Genomic DNA, 19,772 nt, shown 5'->3' on the forward strand with positions numbered 1-19,772 from the left:
TGTACTATTCCTTTAAGATGTTTAGGCAACAGTAGACATGTGTCAGAAAGTGCTCTGATCAAATTAACCCATAATTACACATGGTGGTGGCAGCATGATCTTAAAAGATGCTTTTCCTCATCATTTACAGGGAACAAGATGGATCAAATTAGAACAATGCTGCATGAAAACCTGCAGAAGACATACAGGAAAGATTAGATCATGTTTTTTCATGTTACTCAAACAACCAAAAAGATGAATATACACCTGCTGCATATTTAATTGATGAACGAAATTAGGGGTAAAACCTACAGTAGCAACTTATGTTCAAACTTTTTATCCAATCCTGCTTAGAGTAAGTTATTTTCCGAAGAACAATGGACGGGATAGTCACAGTCTGTAGCTGTGCAACGCTGGCAGAGATGTCGCACAGTGACTGGTGGCACTAATGCAGTCAAAGGTGGTTCAGTAAAGTGTTTACCTTATGTTCCTCTCATAAGGGCTATTTGCTTTTTACAGTAAAGCCGGGCGAACACTGTGCGATATTTTCAATCGTTGCACGCAGCTACAGCTCACACTTTATGACGCAGGTTGTCAAGGTTTGGTTGAGGTTTGAGGACCCAAATGCAGAGGCAGAGAGGCTGAGGAGACTTCTTGTAGTTTAATGGAGTGAAACAGTAAACAAAGGCAAACTTGATTATGCATATAAATAGGTTTATAATAATTCATGCTGGGAGTATTGCAGATTATGTTGACAATGCAATGTAGGTAGAACAGGAAAGGAAAAACAATAAAAAGGAGAAAATATGAAAGAAAGAGGAGATAAAAGGGAGATAATGATAAAACATCTTCAGTCTGCTTCATCACCCGCAAAGAGATGTAGAAAGAACATCACAACCAAATATAGTATAAGAAATGCAATAAAGTACCACCTTGATACTATCGCTGAAGTATAAGTAGTATCATTTAATCTGACATGTATAATGTGGAAGCTGAAAATAAGAATATGGGAAATCACAGAGATTAAAAGTTTACAGCTCACAATGTATGTTCTCATACTGTATGACCTGATTCTCTGATGCGATCTACCTCCTCACACTGTACGTCCAGAAACCTTGTGGGACTCAGATCCGCAGTGAGATGGCGCTACTCGGACTCGTCTATCCGGAAACCAATTGAGTAGAAGAGGAATATGAAGCTTTCTAGTGTGAAATGTGCTGCCTTGGCAATTTGTGCAATTTTGTGCTGAAAGCCCTAAAAAGAAAAGGCGACGACGTATTTAAACGAAGACAGCTGAGCAAACATGGCTACTACGGTCTGTTAATTTTACAGAAAGAACTCCAATTCATTTTCACCCCCGCAATGCTTCTGGGTTTACATCTGAGAGGAAGAAGAAGAATCCTTGTTTTCTGAGTGATTTGCCCACGACGGTCAAATGATTTTAAACGTGTTTGATTTTCTCCCGACCGTACGATTCCTGATCGGGAGGTGATCGTGAGAGGCACATCGCTCTAGTAACCCCCTGTATACTACACAATGCACCATCGGGCTGAAAGTTGGGCCGATAGAAAAATTTTCGGTCGACTGGAAAATCGGCCCGAATAGGGCAACAAATCGTACAGTGTATGCTCGGCTTTAAGCGAAGTTGATAAACACTTATAGAGTTAATCAACTAAAGGCAACTGAAGAAATTTATAAAGAAGAGAGCAGCATGTTTTGACCTAGAATAAACACCAGGGTTAAAATGAGAAATTCCTGTTTGATCTCTGTCTTTAGACCTGGCTATCGGCTGTCCCTATGGAGGGGAGAACCAGCAGGGCTTGGTTTTCATCCATAATGGTCACGCTGGAGGCCTGATGGACGTGCCTACTCAGGTTCTGTCCGGCCAATGGGCTTCAGGCTCATTCCCTGCTGGTTTTGGCTTTAGCCTGCGAGGCAACAGGGATGTTGATCAGAACGGATACCCAGGTATAGAAAAGAACCACATTTCTTTTTAACTCCGTAGTTTTGTCTTCAATTCATTCATTTATCTTACCGCTTTTGCAGATCTGATTGTTGGTGCGTTTGGTTTGGATAAGGCTGTGCTTTACAGGTAAGGTTACCCAGTTTGCATGTTTATAGTAAGTCTGGCAAAAGTATTCACAGCCAATGAAATTTGCACATTTAATCACATTATGCGGGCCTGTTTTAAAGCGTTTTAGGGTTTCTATTTTGATTTTACATATGACTGATGAAAAGGACAGTGGTTAGTTTAAAGGGTTCAGTGTTGCACTGGAAAAAATCTAAATCTAGATAAGTCTTTTTTTTAAATAAGTGAATTTGTTCTTGAATTGAGGAGGTAAATATGAAGCTTTGCTGATGGAACAAGACAATTTACATTTAAAATAAGAAAACACAATTGAATTGCCTTATTACAAGTGCATGTTATCTAATTATCTTATTTTAAGAGTAAAAATATTCATTCCATTGGCAAATCATCTTATCTACCTGCTCAAATTAAGGGTAAATACACAAATACATACAATTTTTTACTTATTTCTAGATCATTTTTCCAGTGTGGACTCGTCTGGCTAGAGCTTTCTTCTACTTCCACTGTTTACTGCGTAATATGCCGTGATATTAGTTCAAATAATGTTGCAAGCAAATAAATACATTTGCTCAAAGTACATTTTTTTCTTAAATTTTTATTTTAAGATTTTTCACATTTTTTTATATACATTTTTTTTTCTAAATGAATTCAAAATCAAATTAAAAATGTTTTTTTTTGTTTTTTCACATTTTGTTGTTCCAAATTCCTGTTCTTTTTCATTTTTCAATATTTCACTTGTTTATATTTTATTTCTTTTCTAATTCTCTCTCATATTTTTTTCCTCACAAATTTTTTTCTAACTGTTTTTCATATTAAAATTTTTCAATTTTCTCTTTTTCAAATAAAATTCTCTACACCTCCTAGGGAGAACTTTCCTCTGAAGTGAAGAACAAATTCACTCCTGTTGGTCTACATGAACGTTAGCTTTATTTTAATTGGTCAATTTGTGCGTCAAGAGCGAGTGAGAATGCGATCTGTAAAAACGCAGTTTAAAAAGAACGCCATTCCTTAACTTGGTTTAAAAACGACAGATTAAAAAAAATGTATCTGTAAAAATGAATGAAAAAATAAAGTATTAAAAAAATTAAATATCTTTTAACATAAACTTGGAGAAAATACATTTAGAGAACTAAGTAAAGTTACTGTGAACTTTTCTTTGATTAAGAGGTTTATTAGAAGTTTTGGATTGCCTTTTTTTTTCAAATTTCATTTATAAAACATATAATAATCCCTACAATAATGGAACAACATTTACTCCACACATGCCTTATATAGATTTATTTTATCAGAGCAAAATTAATTAAGAAATGCTTGCCACATTTTAAAGATTTTAAATGATGTTGGACAAAATCTCCCATTTTATTTTAAACTATGTTAGTGTTTTGTACAGTAATAATATTTATTAGATTCCTAATCTATGTCTTCAATTAGGGCGCGGCCAATCGTGAGAGCCAGCGCCTCTCTATCAGTGGAACCAACCATGTTCAACCCGGAGGAGAAGAGCTGTTCGCTGATCACAGACGACAGAAACGTCTCCGTTTCCTGGTATGGACTCATCTGTTAATGATGAATTTGCTGTGATAAAACAATTGATCATTTGCTAGACATTCTAGCATCTAGTCATCTTTTTGGATGGAAACCTCTCAAATCCCCATAAAGTTCAAAAACAATCCAGCGGAGTCAGTTTCCAAGTTTGAAGACGTTTTGTTTCCGATCCAGGAAGATTTTTCAATTCAAAATGTAGCAATGAGCGTTGAGTTTGAGGCTTTATGCAGTAGCTCAACAAAGCCTTGATTTTGTTTAAAATACATGTAATTTAACCAGCGAATGGGTCCAACCCTTTGGAGCGGGGGTCGTTTGGCTTCTTTTGTTAGCCTGCAATGACTCATACATGTAGCCTAGTAAACTAGCCCCGCCCACCAGCAGCCAAAATCAATTTTGGCCAGCGAGTGGTCTAGCCTCGATCAATGCCCCAGACCCTAGAACTGGCGGGCCAATCACAACGCAAAGATGTGTTTAGAATTTCTTGATGCAAAGTAGGCGGGGTTTTGAGAGTGTGACGACAAAGCTACACGACGCTGGAGAAAGCAACAAGGAAGATGGGAAAACTATTGAATAGTTCTCGTTTGACTCAGCTGGAATCAGCTTTGGAAGGATTAGACTTGGGGTTTTCTTTGAAACGTGAGGAGGGAGAGGCTCTACGCTCATTCATTTCTAAGAAGGACGTATTCGCCGTTTTACCGACAGGCTGTTTGTTTACACTCCACCACCAGCTTTCTGTCGCGCTTACTACGTCATAGTCAGTTGCGCACAATAGGCACAGACATGGTTTGAAAGACGACGGGTTTTTCTCATCAACAATATTCTGTTGTCTCATTAATCGGGGTCAGACTACATTACACATTTAATCTCACATTTAGTCTGGTTTATCAGGCTATCATACCTGTCTATGTCTCTATGAAATACACCACTTTCAGGCTACTGTATAAAACCTATTTCTGAGATTTTTAATTGAAAAAGCTTACTGGATGGGAACTTGGATTCAAAGTCCAGTCGATTTATTTATTTTTTTTCTTCTTTGGGATGATTATGACCTGGATGACTGAGAATCTTTCCCAGCAAACCTTTCAAATAGAAGCGCTTCTTTAAATCCTTTTTGAAAAATGTTAATGATCTTCTCCAGCTGGTTCACTGATGGAGCAAATGGTTTTGGTGTTGGATAAGCAACATCTGAAGATCGGCTTCTTTTACCAAAATTACAAGTATTCTTTTACTGTATTTTTTTCTTTGTTTGTTTTTATTTCTCTGGTAAAAAGAATTAGACATGACAAAACGAGCAAAAAGTCCTGTTTATCAGTTAGTGTAGGTGCCTAACATGGGTTGTTAACTTTCTAAATGTACCAGTAATGTACCAGTCGGGGTCAGTAATAGGATTTCACTCTAGTTTTTACACCCTTCATGATTTCCTATGTTTTTGTTTTATGCCAAAACTTTCCCCCGAGTCTTACCAGGTTGATGCTTTATAGAATTCAAAGTTACCTAAACAAATCAATCTGATTACTCCAAGTTAGATCCAAAGCACCTCATCAAGAAAGAAAACCCATCTGATTAAGGTGCTGGTGAAAATTCTCGGTCATCTAGGTCATAGTCTTCCCAAAAAAGTTTACAACAATCCACTGGACTTTGTTTTCCAAGTTTGAAGACATTTCGCTTCCCATCATGCCAACAATGCCCCTAACGACCCCCTTTTCAGAGGCATAGACCAGTATTATGTTTTGCAGGCTGACAAAGAACCCAATGACTCCCCATTACTGAGGGGCAGACCTGTTCGTCCCCTTCAATTTGCATTGAACTGGAAGAACAGGTCCATTGCATGAGCCAAAACAAGGCTTTGTTGGGCTATGAAGCGTTGAATTCCAAGCTATGAAACCTGGAACTCAATGCTATTTCTGACATTTTGAATTAAAAACCCTTCCTGGATGGAAAGCGAAACGTCTTCAAATGTGGAAATCAAAGTGCAGTTGGATGGATGTATGGATGGACGAATGGATGATGGATGGATCGATGGTTAAATTGATGATGGATGGATGAATTGATCACCACATATGCTCTATCAGGTCACCATGGATACCAATGTTTCCTGGCAGTGAACCTTCAGATCGCCCTCCCCTCTCTGCAGCTCCACTGATCCTTGTTCCGACCTTTCAGTTGTTCAGAAAAGGAAAACTTTGCTGAAAATGGTCTTTAAAATGGCTTTTTTTTTCAATTTTGGGAAGTGGAAACATCAGGATAAGCACTTTTTCTGGAACTTAGGCTAATCTTGTTAACAATCCCTGCTCATGGGTATTTTCAAAACCCTCTACCTAAAGACATTTCTCCAATCCGAACATTTGACCACCAAATTACAGACAATTCCAGCTTCCCCAAGGACCAACTTCAGCATCCAGAGTATACGGCTGATTTGAGTTATTCTGTGATTAAATCCCAGCTAATAACTGAGAGCCATGAAATGAACAACCTGGGCATTTATTGCATATGTATTTTCTACCTGCAGTGTCAGCACCAGGTTCTGCCTGGAGGCTGATGGGAAGCACCTCCCCTCTCTTTTAGGTAAGCATACACAGTGGTACAAACACACACGTGGTCCCCATTACCTTGCTTTTGTTGTGTAGCCACAAGTATGCTGGACCTCTCTGCGGTCAATTTGGCAGCTAGGATCAAGATGAAAGAGCAATTGTGTAAATACAGAGTAGGGTTTATAGAAGTGCGTGTGTGTTTATTTAAAGTCCGCTTCTCTCTACTGTCTCTGCTGTCTGAAAGTATTTTCATGTGGTCTGTTTTAAAGTCTTATATGAATCTAAACATGCTTTACAGAAAGACAATAGAGAAATCAGAGGCTTAAGAGTCAATAATCACTGCCTTGGTGCATGTGTGTCTTTGCATTCATGTTTATCTTGGGAAAATGCGCGTTTGTTCGGCTTTACATAGGCTGATATGCGTTTCTGTGTGAAATAAAGGCAATAAGATGTGCAAATGATGGACCTTTTTTTTCTCCCGTTGTGTATTTTTCACAACTGTGTGGCCTTTAAAGGCTTCCAGGTGGAGGTGCAGCTAGACGGCAAAAAGCGGAACCAGAAGGAGTCTGTCAGGAGGACGTTGTTCCTGGAGAGCCAGCAGCCCACCCTGCTGAAGACCTTAAGGCTCACAAACGGCGAAATGTTCTGCCATGAAGCCAAGATCTACCTGCGGGTCAGTCTTTAAACTCTGTTCGCACCTCAAAAGCAATCAAAAAATCTTATTTTGGGAAGATATATTACCAGTCTTGATGCAGGAAGCCTAGAATATCAAGCAGCCAAAGTACAAAAGTTTGGTTTCCTTAATAACTGATTGTTTGCCGGTGGACTTATTGTGGCTTATTTCTGAGTTTTACTGTAGCAGCCATTTAAAATTTACCTACTTTCATTGATGGGCCCTTGGCTGGTCCCCTACAGTTTCTTTTTAAACATCAATCTTTGTACTAAAAATATTCTTTTTGTCATGATTTTTGGACGTTAAGATCTAAAGAGAAGCACCATCTTCTGGTCAGATGCTGTAATTCAGTGAAAGGGTGGAGTAAATAAAACGCACACCCAGGAGAATTAGGGGGTCACTCCAGTGGCTGGAAGTTGGAGGGGATTTTGCTGGGAGTTCCAGGGAAGTGGGCTGTCATTCTGCTGGTGTTTGACTGGGAAGGACCATTTTGAATGGCTGCTACTGTACATTTTGTACAGGTATAAACCTATGCTAACTACAGGATAATGCAAAAACACATTTCTAACCTTGGCTCTTACAAGCAGACGTTACGCAATGAGAAAACGGAAAGAATAATTAACAGATTTAGGCAATTATCCTGGTCTGTTTGGCTAACATGACAAAAACAACATGGTCTTTCAGTCTCTTCTAGAGAATAACATCTATACTTTAACATGGATTTTCCAATAAACTGTCAACATTGCCACAGTTCCTCCAAAGAGAGGGCTGCCCCTGGTTAAACAGCTTTGAAGCAGTTGGTCGGACCATGCCAAAAAGACACAGTGATATAGTCAGTTTGATGCAGAATCTGTGCCATGATTTAGAGTTTTTTCAACATTCATAGTTATTTTCACTTAAAAATAATGAATAGTTGCAAATTGTTCAATAATAACTTAAAAACCTAACAACTGGAAAAACGAAACAAAAATATTTACAATATGAGAAGATTCACAAATCACATTTTCTGCATGCCACAAGCATTTCCTTTCACCCTCAGCTGGTCCTACAGTCTGTTTAGATTTTCAGAATATTTTTAGTTTACTAATCTCTACAAAATAGCCAACATCAGAGGTCACGGATTAGCGGACCGTGGTCCGGATCCGGACCAAACCTGATTTAAAACATTTATAAATGACCTCATTTTTCAAACAACAGTGTCTAACTTCACTTGCACAGCTTGTCCAGTTAATACGGTAAAGCCCTCCGGAGTGTCGTGACCCAAAATTTAAAAAGGTTAAGATGTTGAAGTCATGTTTGTAAACATTAGATAAAGGACCGAGGGAGTTACTTAATCATTGAAATACATTTTGATTCATTCGATGACCTTTTATTTCTTCAGTTCTGTAAGGGATGATGAAATAGAAAATAGAACGAATAAATAAAGACACCAATTAAGGTGGATCAATAATAGATGGATTTCATAGATGTTATTTAATGCTGCACTACTATTTGTAATAATATTACAGAAATATTATTTTTATGTTTTTATCCATATTATTTTTCATTAAGACAGATTTGTTGCTCCAAAGCCACAAATACAACCTGGGAAGATGCATTAACCATTGATAGAGATAACTATACAGAGTGAAGCATAATTCCTGCTGTAGAGCTGCTCTACTAGATCTTTCTCCAGGGCGTAATTCTCTAGTTTATCGCGTCTCTCGTGTCTCTTTCACAGGCCGAGGAGGAGTTTCGGGATAAACTCTCTCCCATTGACATCAGCCTGAACTTCAGTCTGGATCCTCTGGCACCAGATCAACACGGCCTCAGTCCCATCCTGAATTACCAGACAGAGCAGCGCGTAGAGCAGAAGGTAGGACCATTATCGACTGGTAGCGCTCCACTATAAACATGACCGTTCCAACATAATGAATGAATTATTTGTTCTCACTGGTGGTAAAATGGTGGCACAGCCTGAAGCAGTCTAAGAGTACATGAGAGTCTGCTGCATTGTTCTTAAAGTCTTAGGGAAGTCATATTTCAATTTTAAATCATTCTGGCTTAAACATGTATATAAATATACTCTTTATCAGACCTTATTTTCCCAAAAGTTAGAAAATTTATATTTTAAAAAAAAAGCCTGTCTTAAAATATGTGGGGGTTTTTTAGCCTGAACACCTAAATTCGATAAATCATATATCAACGGTCATCTGTCAATCAAATTTTTTCGGTCATAACATCTTGATTCATATGTCGCAGCTAATATACGCAACGGTTGAAATAAGAAATAAGAATCCTTTACTCTCCCATTGAGTTCTGTCCCAGTGTTCATGGGGATGGACGTCTGTGTCTTCAGCAGGCGTAGAGCTAACAGAACTGGCAGCATTGCGAGGCAAGGGCTCAAACATGTACGGCTGGAAGCCTTCTACACCAAACCAAGCTTCTGCCGCCCTGGCGTCCTCTTCCACAACATCTTCGTCCCCGCTTTCCTCCTCTAAATAAAAAATGCATGATGGACACTAAACTCTCCTCCTCTTGCATGTTTCCTCTGTCCATAGCGTTCCTTGACAGTGTCGTTTCTAAGTCACCAATTTAGTGCTTCTTGGTCTCAATGGAATTTCCCTGCAGCTTTATCTCATTCTGAAGATCCAGGGACTTTCTTTAAATATGCTGTTCAAGATTTTTAATTCAGTGCTTTGATTATCTAAATCAAAATACTCAGTTTCATCTAAAGTTTTATTGATTAGGATTGATGTTTTGGTTATGGATTAACCTTCATGCCAATCTCGAGTGTTTTGCAGCCTCTTGAAGGTTTAACCTCTTACACCCTAAGGGGGTATAAATAAATTTCTGCCTGACAAAAACACACAAAAGTAAATAACTTATAGCCTCACAGCTATTAGATTTAAGAAGAAACTTTTGGTACGTCTGTAAAGGTAAGATGTCATAGAATGGTTTTCTGGTGTCAGCACCATTGTAGCTTTGACCCTGCCTGAAATATTAGGGACAAAATACAAAATATTTTGCATTTTTCTTTGAAATAAACATTGCAAAACACTACCAAAATATTATTTATAGCACAAAAAAGTAGTACAGACTTTTAAATCTAAATGTTGTGTAAAAATATACCAAATTTGGACTCAATCAGATGAATCATATTTATTTTAGAATGGTATTAGTGAGAAATTTCTTAGGCGGAGAGGCCATTTTGGCACATTTATCCATAAATGTCACCAAACTGTGCCAAATGTGTTTTTTTACATCAATACTGGGGGTTTGTTAAAATTACGAGGTCACGTAGCAGCTGGACCCGCCGGTGGGTCTGGCGGGTTCTAGGGGTTAAGGTCTGGTTATCCTCCTGCAGCAGTGTGTCGCAGTGAGCTTGTCGCAGATATTTTTGATTTATGCCCAATATTGAAGCGTGGTCTGCCCTATGTTATTTGACGCCACAACGCAAGAGGGTCAATCAGGAACTAGCTGTGGGTCTAGATACGGCCAAGGCGGTGAGGAAGTGGGGGCAAATTTGTGTGACAACGGTGGGACAATAGGGCCAAAAAGAGCGGGGATCCAGGTGGAAAAAGGGTCCCAGTCTTCTTGCGCACCTCACTCTTCTAGCTGGTCCAACTTCACGAGTCGTTTTCCACAATGGCGGTCATAAAAACAAAACAAGCCAGTAATATACCAAGCGGATGTAGATTTGACCAATCAGAGGCCTCCTGTGTGCTGCACTGTCTGCGGTCACCTACAATTTTGGAGAGGTACAGCAGACTGTCTGCGGAGGGGGCGGGGCATATCTGCGTTAACTGCAACACACACGCAGACGACCTCGTTTCTGAGTATAAATTAGCCTTTAGTCCCTGATTCTGCTTATCTTCAGTTTCAACTCTTATCCACTTCTCTGTTCAGGTCAGAAAAATAAAAGCAAAACCAGCATCCCTACAGCGTATCGACAGTTTGGGATTTCTGCAAAAGGTGACACAGAAGGGCAAGTTTAATCACCCATATATGCGTGTAAACAGGAAACAGATGGTAACATAGCAGGCAGATGGGTTAGAATGAAGCCAGAGGCTTTAAAAACACTTAACATGACTTTATTTTTTCTGGCTCCCTCCGTGTATTAACTGCTGATCATGCGTGCTGCTTGTGTTTCTACTGTTTGGAATGAAAACTCTCATGGTGTCCAAACCTCCTTATATCATTTGTTAAGATGAAGTACAACTTCCCCTCACCCCCCGACCCCCCCTGCAGTTCAGCAGTAAGTTGAATCATTGACTATTTTGTTTTAAAACTAAAATTTAGGACGTGCCAATCAGTTACTGGAGCCGAGCTGGACTGACATTTGTGGATTAATTACACACACTGCTGCACTCTCCAGGCAGGGGACCCAGCTCCACAGCAGATGTTGGATGTTCTTATGGAAGATTTTTTGCATTTTAGCACTTTTTTATTTGACTAGATTCATTTTTCTATGTTATAAAAAAAAGATTTGGCTAAATGGGGCCGGAATGTCCCATGTAGGGAAATGCTTGTGGAACAAAAATGCCTAAATGTTTTCTCTGAAGTGTCAATGTTTCTACTTATGACGTGGCATCTGAGTTAAGTTTCTGGACTATATATATATATATATATATATATATATATATATATATATATATATACTTTCAGAATTGTCTTATATTGTGGGCAGTCATTTGGATACATTTGATTAGAAAGATCAGTTCTATGCAGGTTTTTGGTCAGATTTTTGAGAGAAAAAGTATTTTTCTATAGAGTGAGTTTTTTGTTGTCTATTATTGTTACAAGCAAATGACAGATTTTCCAAAGGGAACTGTGAACAAACTTTAATCCTGATATAAAAGTTCTTGATCATAAAAAGCTTTTTGGAGTAATTTAGCTGTTTTTTTTATATGTATTGAAGTTTTTAAAAATTTCACTTCTTTCTAAATTCATTTTTCTAATTTTTAAATTTTAGATTGGATTATATGGATCAAATGTTGTTTTTCTTTTTCAGACTTGCATTCTCTTCAACGTCTGATGTGTGTTGATGCGCACATTGACTAATAACATTTTTTCCCAGAGACCATGCAGAAAAATAAATGAGTCTTCACGCCTCACTCCAGAGGAAAATGTTTACCCAGAAGTGAATAGAATGTGATCCATATAATTCAATCTAAAATTTATAAATAAAATAAAATATAAAATGTATAGAGAAAACATCAAAGTTTCTCTCAACCTTTTTATTTTTACAACAATAATTGAACAAAATTCCCTCTCTATGTCTGAATATTACATAATCACACCAAGTGGGGACCAAACCACTTATTCAGCCACACGCCTTGCATTTTAGGAACTAAACAGATGGTCACCACATGATGTAATAAGTCTTCTGATGTACAACAACAAAAAACGAACATACCGTTCATTTTGACTACATCTACATCTATTACTACGTTAATGCAGGAAATTTTACTCGATACCGAAAGTGGAGGTTGGCGTTTCTCCTATACATAAAAAACATGTGTGGTCAGATGCTGATCCCTTAAGAGCTGCTTACTGCACCCATGAGGTCTTGTTGGTTCTGTTTTCGTGTTTTATATATGGAGAACTTGAAGGTTGATGATGGAACAGCAGGTCATGGCTGTGCAAAAACACAGAGGAGGCTCTGATGGCTCGGTTTGGGTGGGGCGCTGCTCATTTCTTGCACATCTGTTTATGGTCTGTTTGTGGTCCGCTGCTCAGCCGATAGGCATAGGATGAACGCCTGCTAATGAATCATTTCTAAAGGTTATCTAACTATGTTATTGTTTTTTAAATGCCTGGAACAGCTTTTTTCTCTTGACCTGTAAAGCTTGAGAACCTTCACCATCTATTTTCAGCTTAAATGTAAGAAATGAACAGACTTTCCATCCACTGATGATCCCACCATCTAATGTTCTGCGGCCAGAGGCCGCATGGGAGACCTGTTATTTAAAGTGGTTAATAATCAGGACGCTGAAGGACTCAGAAGCTTCAAAACACATGAAGTCATTCCATGTAAGCTAAGGCAGAAACATTTCAGTATGAATTTCAATGAAAGCCGAAAGGTTGGGTTTTCCATACAGTAGATGCATACTTTCAGTTTAATTCAATTCATATTATTTATAAAGAGCAAATTCAGAACACATATCATCTCAAGGCGCTTTACAACTCACCAGATCATCCAGTCAAATTTATTAAAGGTTTTCTATCTAAGGAAACCAGCTGATTGCATCGACTCATTGACTTGAATGCAATCCCTATCACTAAGCATGCTTGTAGCGACAGTGGAGAGGAAAAACTCCCTTTTAACAGGAAGAAACCTCCAGCAGAACCAGGCTTTAGAATTTAGAATGTTTTTAGAGCATAAACAGTAGTGTATAGGATTTCCTGAAAGCGCGCGCCTGCGAGTTCACGACGCTACGGAAACCGCGGCAGACCAAACCAGACGAAAGTGCGCATTCAGCTCGGCAAAGAACTCATGCTCTTCCTCAACACTGAAGTCCTCAGACATTTTTCTTTCGTTGTTTCTTTCTTTGCACAGGTAAACAGCACATTTCTTCTTCTACACTTGCATTATCGGCAGAGCAGACGCTGAATGCGCACTTTCATCTGGTTTGGTCTGCCGGCTTCCGTAGACTCATGAACGCGCAGGCGCGCGCTTTCAGGAAAAACATTCTAAATGACTTTGTTTCGAGTAAATTATGGACGCTACCCACTCAGGACACTTGGAATACATTGGACGAGCAGTATGGAGGAATATTGACACGTTTTTTGTGGACTTTTATGGACCTTTCTGCCTCGGGCGCCATAGACCTCCATTATTTGAATGTCAGCAGACAGCAAGAAGCCTCCCAGATCTCCAGATGCATTTGAGATATCAAAAAAGTACTCCAGAGTGTTGTTCAGCATGGGGGTGAGTAGAAAATGAAGGCTAATCATGTTTTGGGTGTACTATTGTTTTGTTGTACAGTTTGAGCTGTAGCTGAGTACAAAGATTGAAAAATCTTGGACAGTGTATGCCCACCCTTACTGACCAAAGCTGGTTCACAGGAGAGGCTGAAAACTAAAAGATCTGCCTCTCATTCTACTCAGGAACAACCAATAAACCTGGAGTCTGAGATCTGCTGCTCTGTTAGCAACAGAGCAGCAGATCTCAGACGTATTTGACTGATGGTCACCCAAATAAACTTAAGACCAGCAACCTCCGGAACGTCACTAACCAATGCCATGCGTGTTCTTTGGTCTCTCTGACATCCTTCTTGGAGTCTAATGCTTCCCATGTGTCAGACAGACGTGGCCGTGACATCGCTGACAATACAGAACTACAAAAAGATGAGAAAACGGCAAAGAAGATTGAAGAAAGTGAGAAGATCATGGGCCCCAGTGCAAATGGCAGCTCTGCCAAATCAAATCCCATTTATGTTTTCTTTTCAGATTTTACAAAGTCAGCTGGTCCAAAAGAGCTATAAGAGAAATTAATCCCAGTTGTGTTTTGAGGTTTCAACTCTTTCTGATGGATTCTCTCCACAAAAATGTCATTGTTTAAATGAAAATCATTTCTGCGTTCCCCTTCATTATTCTTTCCACTTTTGAAACCAAAGTTCCTTTAATCTTTCTAACATCAAATGACCCATTCGCAGCTTTGTGGCATTTGGTTGTTGCAGCCACTTGCAAGTATGGAATATGTCAACAGTTTTCTACGCAAATGTAGTTTTTATATTTCTTCTGGTAATAAATTTACATCACATGTTGATAACAACCCAAGCAATATGAGCACACGGAAAAGTTAAAAAATGTGTAATCAAAGTTTCAGTGTAAGATGAAATAATAAAGTGGAAAATGTAAAACAGTTGAATAAGAGAAACCTGCATTAAAGTGAACTGTAAGAAGATGGTCACGGCAAGCTGAAGAAGCCCTCAAAGCTGCTTTGAGTCTGTGTAGATAACACCATCTCTACCAGCAGTGAAATGCTTCCCAAATAATAAACCATGGGTCACAAGTGATGTGAAGAAACTGCTCAACGAGAAAAAAAACCTTTAAGAAGGGAGACAGGGAATAAATTAGGAGTATACAGGAACAATTTAAGCCGGGGATATACTGTACGATTTTTTCCCCTTTTTTGGGCTTTTTCCAGTCGTGCAAAAATTTGTCGATCAGGCTGACTTTCAGCCTCCTTGTGCTTCCTGCATTGTGTATACAGGGGGTAACGAGGGGTGATCAGCCTCTCACGACCACCTCCCAATCACGAATCGTAATGTCAGGAGAAAATCAAACATGTTTGAGATTCAGTCGGTCACCATGAGGTGGTTGTGGACAAATCCTGCTGTTGAAGCACTGCGCATGTGCAAACAAGGAAGTTCTTCTTCTTCCAAATTGACAAGTCCGACCAGCGCCATCTCTTTTTGTACCTATTGTCTTTGTTTTTTGGCGGGAGTAGCCTTCTTAGTTTTTAGCATCAGCATTATGTGCATTTCCAGTCAATAGAATATTGGAAATCGATTAATTGAGAAGAAGAAGAAATGGTGTATTTTGTCCTAATTTCACCTCATGTCCTTATCTGTTGCTCCTCCATCTTGACCTATTTATTTCTGTCCCTCTTTCCCCACCAGGCCCAGATCCAGCTGGACTGCGGGGAGGACAACATTTGTGTCCCTGACCTTAAACTGGCTGTTATTAGGTGAGAAAATAAGAAGTCTACATTCTCTCTGTGTACTGATTATTCAAGACCGCTATAAAACGTGTTCAAAGTGAGCTGAACAGTCTGCACAGGGTGCATAATTTTCATTACGTTTGTATAGCATTCCAAAAAAAACGTACTTATTCAGTAAGAGTATTTTTTATATATCATGAGTCCAAATCAGTGGCAGCTGGGGGAGTTTTCTCCAGAGGGGGCTATAAATTCAAAATAAACATTTGCCAAAAACCCATCAAACGTATACTAAGTTATCTCACCAGCATATTTTTATGAATGCCAACAACAAAAACATTATAAAAACAAAACATAATTTCATTTACAGGTTTACTTTTTGTACATAAATCTTGCTCTTCTGAGGCTTTGTGAAGTCAAATCTGTCTTTTCCATTGTGTAATATTGTGTCACAAACCTAAAAAAAAAAATTATGTACCAGTTTGATAATGGAGAATCTATTTGTCAGCTCTATATTTTCTAATGTATAAAAACTATTTATTTTCTGAGAATGTGTTTATTTAAGGGCAACTAGGAAAATTAACAAACATCTGGAAAAAGTAGACTATACTATATTATTTCCATGTGAATCCCAGATTTTTTATTTTTCTTTGCCTTTTCTACAAAGGGCTTTAAATCTGTCCTACCTGTCTTTATCCATGCTGGGTCAGATCCTGACGTTTGAAAAAGGAGGCAGGAAAGCAGAATAAAGCGTTAACCTCGCAGCATGCAGTTAGCCAAGCCTTCTTGCTAAACCAGGTCTTGGAAAACAATGTTTCTTGCGCCATTTCTGTCTGTCTCTCTCCAATGCGCCTCCAACTCCTGTGACTCGACCTGTCAATCACCCGCAAAACCTCTATGCTTTCGAAAGAGATACTTGAAGCAGGATCTTGCTGAAGGAAAACTCAAAAATCAAACTGATTGTTGCACATGGTATCAACAAGTATACCTCTGGTGCAGTTTGGTGCATGTATACAAATTAAGTTGGAAAATTACCCACATTCAGTTGTAAAGTAAATGTTAAAAAGGTTGTTGTCATATTAAGAAATCAATTGAGATTGTCTTTACAAGAATATTAGCTAATTTGATGCTACCATAGAGAAGAACAAGTGCCACAGCAAGGATTCTCTTCCTGAACTTCTCAAGTGCATTCAGCACCATCCAGCCCTCCCTGCTCAGAGACAAACTGAATAGCATGGGAGTTGACTCCTGGTTGGTAGCATGGATCTCCAGCTACCTCACAGACATGACACGTTATGTCAGGCTGAAAGACACCATCTCTGTGGTCAGCAGCACTGGAACCCTTCAGGGCACAGTACTGGCCCCTGTGCTCTTCACCTTATACATCTCGGACTTCTGTTACAACTCTAAGCTGTGTCACATACAGAAGTATGCAGATGACACAGCCATTGTGGGGTGTATCAGGGACAACAGAGGAGTACAGGAGTCTGGTTGGTGCCGCACCAACCACCTGGAGCTCAACATGTCCAAGACGAAGGAGCTTGTCATAGACTTTGGGAGTAACGGACCAAGGAATAAGCTGGTACTGCTGGAGGGGGCTGAGGTGGAGGCTGTGGATTCATACAAATACCTTAGGGTGTGGCTGGGACTGGTCAACACACACCAACCACCTGCACAGGAAGAGAAGGAGCAGGATGGACTTCCTGAGGAGACTGAGGACATTCAACATCCGCAATAAACTGTTGGAAAGTTCTACCAGTCTGTGGTTGCAAATGTCCTCTTCTCCACCGTGGTGTGCTGGGGGAGCAGCACATCCAAGAAAGACACCTCCAGACTGGACAAGCTGGCGTGGCAAGGTGGCTCTGTGATTGGCAAGAAGCTGGACCCTCTGGGGACTGTGGCAGAGACAAGGACACTTAACAAACTGCTGGACATTATGAACAATGCCAGCCACCCTCTGCACACTGTCTTCACCACTCAGAGGAGCCTGATCAGTGAGAAATTGCTCCTCCCCAAATGCAGGACCAACAGACTGCTGAACTCCTTTGTCCCCCAAGCCATGAAGCTGTAAAACTCTTCACTTTGGGTAAAAAGGAGGTGATAGGAAGATGCAAAACATTACCTATTGTCACTCGTACAATATTCTTCTCTCTCTCCGAGAAATACCACTACTATGTAGCCTGTGTAATTTCTTACTTATTTTATAAGGTCAGTACATTTCTCCAGTACAAGTGCAATAATCCAAGTCAAGTAATATGTAGCCTTCCCTTAGCTCTCTACCGTGCAGATATTATTATATCTAATCGAAAGTCTAAAAAAGTTGAGTTCGAGGCTTTATAGAGTGGACCAAAAACAAAGCCTTGTTTTGGCTTAGAAAACATGCAAATTGAACCAGACAAACAGGTCCGCCCTTTAGTAATGGGGGTCGTTTCGGATCCTTCTTATTTACAAAGCCTCAAACTAAATACTATTTCTAACATTTTGAATTGAAAAAGCTTCCTGGACGGGAAGCAAAACGTCTTACAAATTTGAAACCAAGTCCAGTGGTTCTGTTTTTTTTACTTTTTTGCAATGACCTGGATGAGAATCATTACCATATCTAAGGGAAACATATTCAAGAACATTACAACTTTTTCTTTTTTATGCATTTTTTGTCCTACAATACGATACATTACAATATTTTTATATTGTCTGTTGTATTTTTATCTTTAACTCTTTGTACTCTATATAAGCTACTTGAACCAGAATTTCCCCGAAGGAGTAATCCCAAGAGATAAATAAAGTTCAATCTAAGTCTAACAAATAATTTCACATCTAAATGAAGTTTTTCTCTAATAATAAGGTTGTGTATTTAGCAGAAGGATTTTCCTGCTCTTGGCACAATCTGATAAGTTAGATAATTAATCATTCTTTGTTTTTCAATGGACACCAGAGGGATATGATCCTCCCCCCCATCCAGAGAGGAAACACACAGGCTCTGACTTTCTCCTCTCAGGCAGTCAGCTCTGTTATTGGGAGTGTTTTGAATTATATGACCATGTGATTCCTCTTTGCTGCAGCAGTTCTACAAGTTTCCCATGAAAACTCCAAGATTTGCATTAGGAGTCGTTTACTCAAATGATCCAACACGTGCATCAGGACTTTTTCTTTTTTGCTGTAAAACACAGTAGTTCTCTTCTCCGCTGACATTCGTCTAAGATGTGCTGTTTGACATTCAGATTGAACCCAGAGGTTTATCACTCTGCATTTGTTATGCTTTAACTAGTGCTCTCTATTCACCCTTGTTTTTTTTTCTCAACAAATGAATTCATTGTGTAACATCTCAGAGGTGGGCTGAAGTTTTCACTCTCAGCATCTGTTGGGAGTTGGTTTTTATGCCATCGATGGTGCTTCCTGTGTACTCTAATTAAAATCATCTGGTTGTTTTACCTAGAAAAGGGTCGCTGCGTCCAGACTGTGCAAACGCGCTGGGGGAAGGGAGGACCGGGGGGTTGGAATTAAAGAAGACCCCCAGTTCTTGCCCTGCACTGACCGCTTTGCTCCTTCTGCTGCTGGATGGAAACAGATTTACAGCAGAGCAGCAGACATAGAGGGGGTGCAGTTGGAGGGTGTCGAGAGAATTTATCACAACACTAAAAATATGCTGGCGCTCGTTACTTGGAACATGGGTAATACATGGGGGGTTGGTTTCCTGAAACAAATCAAAGTCGTCAGGTTTGGCCCGGTCTCCGGGTTATCGGTCGACAGATGTGTCACAGAAAAGGGAAGAGAGAGGTATTGTTTCGAAACAAAGATTTTCATTATCAACTCTTCAGAGATTGTGCTCCTGCCCTTTACTCCTTTTAGATTAATGTATCAATAGTTTATCTTTGTGTCCCTAAACATTTTATCACACCAGTGCTTGAAGATCTCCTGTGTTGTGCTTTGTGTGCCACTCATGTTGCTCCAGCATCATTTTATACAGTTTAATGTTAATGATGTAGCAGATTTTTCCTGGTATGAAATAAACCTCCATGCCACTGGAAGTTTTATTCACAACATTGATCAAATCACTCACTGGTGGGGGGATTTGTTTGTACCTGCACTTAATGATTGAAATAGATTTTCTGTAATCCAATCATTAACTGAAAGGAAATGTGACTATTTGACTCCAAAAATCATTTCAACCAATGGAAGGTCACTTAGACTAAGCCAACATACGGACTCCATATGGATTTTTTTCAGTTCTGGGTGGTGTTAACCTCTTACACCCTAAGGGGGTATAAATAAATTTCTGCCTGACAAAAACACACAAAAGTAAATCACTTA

At 39.3% G+C, this 19,772-nt stretch overlaps 1 protein-coding gene across 1 annotated transcript in view; it reads left to right on the top strand.

The window, feature by feature from the left end:
- LOC107097896 (integrin alpha-5-like) overlaps window positions 1–19,772 on the top strand; it is an 82,195-nt gene that overhangs the window by 39,830 nt on the left and 22,593 nt on the right. The window contains exons 13-19 of the mRNA XM_015395235.1: window positions 1,756–1,947; window positions 2,026–2,071; window positions 3,500–3,613; window positions 6,123–6,178; window positions 6,660–6,817; window positions 8,538–8,672; window positions 15,427–15,494. Coding sequence (XP_015250721.1) covers window positions 1,756–1,947; window positions 2,026–2,071; window positions 3,500–3,613; window positions 6,123–6,178; window positions 6,660–6,817; window positions 8,538–8,672; window positions 15,427–15,494 — 769 coding nt within the window. The remainder of the gene's footprint in view (window positions 1–1,755; window positions 1,948–2,025; window positions 2,072–3,499; window positions 3,614–6,122; window positions 6,179–6,659; window positions 6,818–8,537; window positions 8,673–15,426; window positions 15,495–19,772) is intronic.

This window comes from Cyprinodon variegatus, unplaced genomic scaffold (genome assembly GCF_000732505.1).
Source record: "Cyprinodon variegatus isolate N-32 unplaced genomic scaffold, C_variegatus-1.0 Scaffold731, whole genome shotgun sequence".
Lineage (NCBI taxonomy): Eukaryota > Metazoa > Chordata > Actinopteri > Cyprinodontiformes > Cyprinodontidae > Cyprinodon > Cyprinodon variegatus.